Consider the following 7,500-nt stretch of genomic DNA (forward strand, 5'->3'; position numbering starts at 1 on the left):
TGGAAAAAGGCTGCAATGAAACAAAGAGTGAAAAATTTAAAGGGGTCTGAATACTTTCCGTACCCACTGTAAATAACACGTGTAAAAATCACTCCAACCAAAATACATCACAGGGAGACAAACAACACTTTAAAACATCCGAATCCAGGTTAACGAGGGTTAAAAGCCACAGCAAACAGGTGCGTTTGCTGTGGCTTACAGCAGCGATTTAAACGTTTGTAAGGTCTGTGCAGCTTTAATATGCACGGGGAGGTTGTTCAATAGGGTGGGGGCGCCCATTGCATGGGCTGTATCGCCCTTATTTTTTTAGCTTTGATCTAGAAACAAACAAAACCTTATCTGCCACCTGATGCCCACTATTCGAGTTCTCACATTGTCTATGCCTCTTGCCCCGGCCCATCCCTGGGCGAGGTGTTGTCTTCTATCCTCACCCCATCGTTAAAGCGAGGTCGCTCTCCCACTCCCAGGCCCATGAACATAGTCTGTTCTTTATCTTCTGCTCTCTCAATGCTCTCTCTGTTCTTCCTGATCTAAGATTCTTTTGTTAAGCTTAAATTACCTCCCCAGTGTACCAAGGTACTACCTTTCAAACTCATCCTGCCACATGGTTTTTCTCACAGACAGTCAGCAAGGCCAGAGAACAACAGTCGGATTTTAAAGCCTCCACACAATAATTAACTAAATATATCCTACAATAGTTGTCGGGGGCAGGGAGCTCCGATGACTCAGAAGCACAACTCGGTGGCAGAGGTGAAGAGGTAATGAAGTTTACAGGACTTTGTACAATGAATTTTGTTACCTACAGTATACTGTATACTTGTAATCCCACCCTAATGTGACCACATGTACTGTGTGTTGTCCTGTGCCTTATGTTGTTATGTATTGTATACTATGTTGCTGTCTGCATTAATCCTTTATCTGAAGGGACTGTGCATGCACCAACGTGCATGCAGCCTGTTGCAGTTACTCCGTATTTGTGCAACTATAACTCCGAATTTCCCTTCGGGGATCAATAAAGTATTTCTGATACTGATAAACCCAGCAGGGGTGGAAGGTGTCTCAAAAGTACTGCAGTGACTCTGGGAGTTCTTCGTTTTTGTAACGTCATGCGTAAGGTTGAGATAATGTAACAACATGTATATTTATTATAATTAAACTTTTTTTTATAGTTCTGAAAATGTGAAAATCTAATAAAAGTATTTGTCTTTCTTCCAAAAGTACATTATAATTATAATCTTCTTTGTATGTATTTCTGAGGAAGTCTTTAACTTTTCCGGACTTGTATTTTTAAACTCAGCACTACCATCATCTTTAATTTGCTTCGTTTTCTCAAAGCTCTAAAAATGCTAAATATATATATATATATATATATATATATATATATATATATATATATATATATATATATATATAAATTTAATAAATAAATGTATATATTATAAAATATTAAATTATAATAAATATTTGTCTTTCTTCATTATTTTTTCTTTTTTCAAACTAGCCTAATGCACTTCCAGACTTCTTCTTTTTTAAACTAAGCAACCTGAAAAGTTTTGGACTTTTATTTTGAAGCTAAGCAACTGGAACACTTTGGGACTTTTATTTTGGAGCTAATCAACTGGAACACCTCCCGACGTGCTGGAACCATGTTTTGTGTTTCTGCAGAAAAGGCATCTGCTGAAAACGAGTTTTAAACTGAGTCAGGGCCGTTTATATTTTAATGTAATGTTACTTGTAACTTTCCTGTATTATAAATATGAATTGATGACTTTTATTTTGAAGCTCACCAACAGATCTCCACCGGAAGCTGTAGTCCTGACTGCGGCTAACTTCCCCCTCTGACCAAGATGGCGTCTCTTAGAAAGGAGTGTTAGCAGAGGGTCTTTGTAGTGTTAGAAAGAGGTAAAATGTGTAAAGTCCAGATGCTGAGAGCGTTGGTGGAGCAGCGACTAACTGCGGCTGCTGAAGAGATATTTGGGCTGTTTGAAAGAACGATAGCAGAGTACGAGGAGGAACTTTGTCGTTCAAAAGAGGAGAACGAGCGACAACGGGAACTACTGGACGCTGTTTTCAACCCTCAGCTCCGGGTCCACAGAGCAGGTTAGTCCATTAAACCTTCAGCTGGTCTTTCTCTCCTTCCTGTGCTCTCTTCTCTCAGCGACGATATGACGATAGGACGGATGGAAATAAGCATTTATTCATAACATCTGTTGGAATCTTCTCTCTTTAACAGGCCGTCGCCAACCCACCAGACTCCATGGAAATAATCACTACTTTTATCATCGTAAAACACACTTCATTCAAAGTGGAGAGAAACTAAAACAAATTAAAAAAAAAAGCCGTCTTGGTTCATCTTTCCAATGTTCCAACAATCACCACTCTGGTCTGGTTGAAATTAACCCTTAATTCACACTTATACATGCGGAGATATGCTGCTCTATACACACTAAAAGTAGTGATTATTTACATGGAGTCTGGTGGAGATATGCTGCTCTATACACACTAAAAGTAGTGATTATTTACATGGAGTCTGGTGGAGATATGCTGCTCTATACATGCTAAAAGTAGTGATTATTTACATGGAGTCTGGTGGAGGTATGCTGCTCTATACATGCTAAAAGTAGTGAATATTTACATGGAGTCTGGTGGAGATATGTTGCTCTATACACGCTAAAAGTAGTGATTATTTACATGGAGTCTGGTGGAGATATGCTGCTCTAATCACGCTAAGAGTAGTGATTATTTACATGGAGTCTGGTGGAGATATGCTGCTCTATACACGCTAAAAGTAGTGATTATTTACATGGAGTCTGGTGGAGATATGCTGCTCTATACACGCTAAAAGTAGTGATTATTTACATGGAGTCTGGTGGAGATATGCTGCTCTATACACGCTAAAAGTAGTGATTATTTACATGGAGTCTGGTGGAGATATGCTGCTCTATACACGCTAAAAGTAGTGATTATTTACATGGAGTCTGGTGGAGATATGCTGCTCTATACACGCTAAAAGTAGTGATTATTTACATGGAGTCTGGTGGGTTTGGTGAAGGTGATTTCGGGGCTGGTTTCAACCCTCAGCTCCGGGTCCACAAAGAAGGTTCAATTCAATTTCAAGTTTATTAATATAGCGCTAAATCACAACAACAGGTATCTCACAGCAGAAAGAGCAGGTCTAGACCGGACTCTGGGATGTTATTTACAGAAACCCAACAGTTCCCATCAAGAGCAAGCACTAGGTGACAGCGGTAAGGATACACTTCCTTTTAAGAGGCAGAAACCTTGAGCAGATCCATGGTTTAGGGTGGGGGGGGCATTTTCCTCGACCGGTTGGGGGTGAGAGAAAGAGAGAGAGACAGACAGAGAAGAGACGTGGAGAATTAGCTGGCTGGCTAACACTGGCACGATTATAGAAATGTGTGTTGTCCTTTAAATAATAATGAATAAGACCAACGGGGAAGGAATATTCAGATACTTTACTGCAGTAAAAGTACTAAAACCACACTATAAATACTCTGTTACAGTTAAAGTCCTGCATTGAAAATGTCACTTCAGTAATGGTCTGCGTTTCAGTTATTTTCTTTGCCCCACACTTCTGCAAAAATACATTTCCCGGTGATTATCTTGACTGCATATTACTCCAGTGATGAAGGAAATCAATTTCATAGCCATTTTAAGTTTTATGTCAAGTACTTAAGTAAAAAATACTGATTCTCCAAAGTTCAGTTAAAAAATTCTTTAGAATAATATGCAAATTGTTTGTTATCTTGTTAAGATTAATTGATGACAATATATACATGACAACCCTAAATGGTTCCATTTTGTAACTGGTTTCAGCACGCTGACCTTAACAAGCTATGCTATGCTACTTTGTATTAGTTTCTTAGACTAAATGTGTAAATTTTCATATCTATGACGATACAACCTACATCTCGTTATTATTGGGTTGAGTGGTGGTCATTAATGTGTCTGTTTCATTCTGTTTCCTGCAGATGTTCATCCGCTGTCTGTGATAAAAGAAGAGGTTCCCCCTGAGCAGCAGGAGTGTAGCTCCAATGTTGACCAGCAGGAGCCAGAGCCCCCCCCACACATTAAAGAGGAACATGAGGATCTGTGGAGCAGTCAGGAGGGAGAGCAGCTTCAAGGGCTGGAGGAGGCTGATATCACCAAGTTCCCATTCACTCCTGTCCCTGTGAAGAGTGAAGATGATGAAGAGGAAGCTCAGTCCTCACAGCTTCATCAGAAACGAACTGAACACATGGAAACAGAAGCTGATGGAGAAGACTGTGGAGGAACAGAACCAGCCAGGAACTCACATCCACTTTTACAACCAGAGACTGAAGACCAGACTGGAGACTCTTCTGATCTGGAGGCTGATGACAGTGCTGATTGGAAGGAGACCAGAGAACCTCAGTCAGCTTTAAACTCTCTGAAACATGATTCAAGACGTAAGAAACCATTCAGCTACTCTGAGTGTGGGAGAAGATTTTCATATCTATGACAATACAAACTACCTGTCATTTTTATTTGTTTGACTTTAGTTTTATTGGTGGTCAGTAATGTGTCTGTTTCATTCTATTTCCTATTTCCTGCAGATGTTGTGCAGGTGTCTGTGGTAAAAAAAGACGTTCCCCCTAAGCTGCAGGAGTGTAGCACCAGTGTGGACCAGCAGGAGCCAGAGGCCCCCCCACACATTAAAGAGGAACAGGAGGAACTGTGGAGCAGTCAGGAGGGAGAGCAGCTTCAAGGGCTGGAGGAAGCTGATATCACCAAGTTCCCATTCACTCCTGTCCCTGTGAAGAGTGAAGATGATGAAGACGAAGCTCAGTCCTCAGAGCTTCATCAGAGACAAACTCAACACATGGAAACAGAAGCTGATGGAGAGGACTGTGGAGGACCAGAACCAGCCAGGAACTCACATCCACTTTTACAACCAGAGACTGAAGACCAGATTGGAGACTCTTCTGAACCTGAGACTGATGACAGTGCTGATTGGAAGGAGACCAGAGAACCTCAGTCAGCTTTAAACTCTCTGAAACGTGCTTCAAGATGTAGGAAACCATTCAGCTGCACTGAGTGTGGGAGGAGATTTTGCACTAGAGGACGACTGTATGATCACATGAGAGTCCACCCTGGAGAAAAAAAATACAGCTGCAGTGTTTGTAACAAGGGATTTATCTGGCGTCAACAGGTCAGACGACATAAATGCGTCAACCTTCAGTCGTCAAAGCTTCATCAGAGTCAAACTGAGCAGAACAGAGAGGCGAAGTCTCCAGCCAGCAGAGAAACTCAACACATGGAAACTGAAGCTGATGGAGAGGACTGTGGAGGACCAGAACCAGCCAGGAACTCACATCCACTTTTACAACCAGAGACTGAAAACCAAACTGGAGACTCATCTGAACCTGAGACTGATGACAGTGCTGACTGGAAGGAGACCAGAGAACCTCAGTCAGCTTTAAACTCTCTGAAACATGATTCAACATTTAAAAAAACCTTCAGCTGCTCCGAGTGTGGAAGGAGATTTGGCTTCAAGTCAGAACTGAAGAGACACATGATAACTCATACAGGAGAGAAAACTTTCGGCTGCTCTGAGTGTGGTAGAAGATTTGGCCTCAAGCGCTCTCTGCAGACACACATGAGAACTCATACAGGAGAAAGGCCATTCAGCTGCTCAGTCTGTAAGAAATCTTTTACACAACATATACATTTAAAGATGCACATGATAACTCATACAGGAGAGAAAACTTTCAGTTGCTCTGAGTGTGGGAAAGTCTTTGGCCACAAGCAATGTCTGCAGACACACACGAGAACTCATACAGGAGAGAGGCCATTCAGCTGCTCAGTCTGTGAGAAATCTTTTACACAGAGTGGAAGTTTAAAAAATCACATGAAACAACACACAGGAGAGAAACCTTTCAGCTGCGCAGTCTGTAAGAAATCTTTTACACAGAGGGGAAGTTTAAAGATGCACATGATGACTCACACAGGGGAGAAACCTTTCAGCTGCGCAGTCTGTAAGAAATCTTTTTCACAGAGTGGAAGTTTGAAAACTCACATGACACAACACACACAGGAGAGGAACTGTCTACTTCCTGTGTTAGTGACATCAGAAAGCAGCAGACGTGGAGCTCCAGTGTGGACCAGGAGCAGCCAGAAAATCTAAGCCAGGTTGGAACTCTCTGATCAATATAAATAAAATGGATAGAAAGGCCATTTCCTTTCAACCACAGGAAACAGTTCAATGGCTTTTCTATTCATTTTAATCTATGCTCTGAACGCTGTGATCTGTAACTCTGGACGCTGATCTCTTCTAAAATATCTTTGAATTTTGTAGTGCATTGGTACAAACTGAACAGATGGAAACAGAAGCTGATGGAGAGGACTGTGGAGGACCAGAACCAGCCAGGAACTCACATCTACATCCAGAGAATGAAAACAAGTCAGTGGAGGGTTAGTGTGTAAACATGAGCCCGGCACCTCCCCGTGTGACAGGATATGCATCTGGACACCGGTTGACACGGCTGTGCATCGTGTATAATGTCCACAATTTAGACTTTTTTTCCATACCAGGGGTCTCCAATCTTTCTTGATCTAAGGCCTACTTAAAAAGAAACTAAAGTTTCTACTTGCATCCCATCGCTTACATTTGTTTACACGTTACTCATGAGCTGAATGAAGCTACAGTTTGTACACAAATAAAATTGCAATTCCCAAAGGTTATGAAAAATCTCAACTTCACGTTAAGGTTCATGTCTATTTTACACTTCTTTAGGCCCACTGATAGCGTTTTTCCATGCTTGAGGTGAGCTGTGGCTGTTTGTCATAGTAGGAAACTGCCGTGATATGGCGAGTGTGCGACGCGCACACAGAACGTCGAAGGACTTTTGCTTTGATTCTCTGCATGTGGCTGTTACCACAGCCAAAAGACACATTTAGTTTCAAAAGAAGCTGAAGGCAGCAAAAAATGCTTGACTCCTAATTGGGAGCAGCAGGAATTCATCATTCGCAACTATTTGACTTAATATAAAATGTTTCTGGATTTCACAGAAACTCTTGTTAACTGTTGTTGACTCTAGTTAATTATATTACACTCGCTAAGCTAAGTTCCTTTGGCTTTTAATGTTAAGTGTTTCATTGGGTACTTCAGTAAGTACTCAAAGTAATCAAAAGTGCTCTTTTTGCGAAGAAAACGACTTGAGTGGGGTCCCACAGGGGTCAATCTTGGCCCTCTTCTTTTTCTGATAAACTACCTAGCCTCAGTCTCCCAAACCTTGTTAACAAACCCTGATTGGTTGGGGCCATTCACAGTGTTTACTGTTGTACTAAACTGCTTCTTTTCTTTTTGCACAGGAGATACCTTATTGATACATGTATATAGTACTTTATGCCTCTCCTTGTATTTAATCCATTCTGTTGATGCATTTACGTTCATGTGACGAAGTTAAACTGATGTGTTGTAAAAAAAATGTTAGCAGTCACATGTATCTTTTTGGTTTT

At 41.2% G+C, this 7,500-nt stretch overlaps 1 protein-coding gene and 2 long non-coding RNA genes across 4 annotated transcripts in view; 2 read left to right on the forward strand and 1 right to left on the reverse strand.

Moving 5' to 3' along the window:
- Positions 1-7,500, forward strand: part of LOC117956476 (oocyte zinc finger protein XlCOF6.1-like) — a 59,752-nt gene that overhangs the window by 41,421 nt on the left and 10,831 nt on the right. Inside the window, exon 1 of one of the 2 annotated variants that reach the window (XM_034891558.1) lies at positions 1,828-2,100. The exons of the other annotated variant lie outside the window; for it this stretch is intronic. Coding sequence (XP_034747449.1) covers positions 1,908-2,100 — 193 coding nt within the window. The 5' untranslated portion in view covers positions 1,828-1,907. Of the gene's footprint in view, positions 1-1,827; positions 2,101-7,500 lie in introns of those variants that run through there. 2 annotated transcript variants of the gene reach the window in all.
- LOC117956507 lies at positions 2,809-3,898 on the forward strand. The gene is made up of 3 exons (XR_004659290.1): positions 2,809-3,067; positions 3,679-3,689; positions 3,888-3,898. It is a non-coding gene; the product is annotated as an uncharacterized LOC117956507 (long non-coding RNA).
- Positions 3,816-7,500, reverse strand: part of LOC117956515 — a 3,941-nt gene continuing 256 nt past the window's right edge. The window contains exons 2-3 of the long non-coding RNA XR_004659300.1: positions 6,281-6,288; positions 3,816-3,827 (exon numbers count right to left, since the gene is read on the reverse strand). This is a non-coding gene — a long non-coding RNA (uncharacterized LOC117956515). The remainder of the gene's footprint in view (positions 3,828-6,280; positions 6,289-7,500) is intronic.

This window comes from Etheostoma cragini, chromosome 14 (assembly GCF_013103735.1).
Source record: "Etheostoma cragini isolate CJK2018 chromosome 14, CSU_Ecrag_1.0, whole genome shotgun sequence".
NCBI classification, from domain to species: Eukaryota; Metazoa; Chordata; class Actinopteri; order Perciformes; family Percidae; genus Etheostoma; species Etheostoma cragini.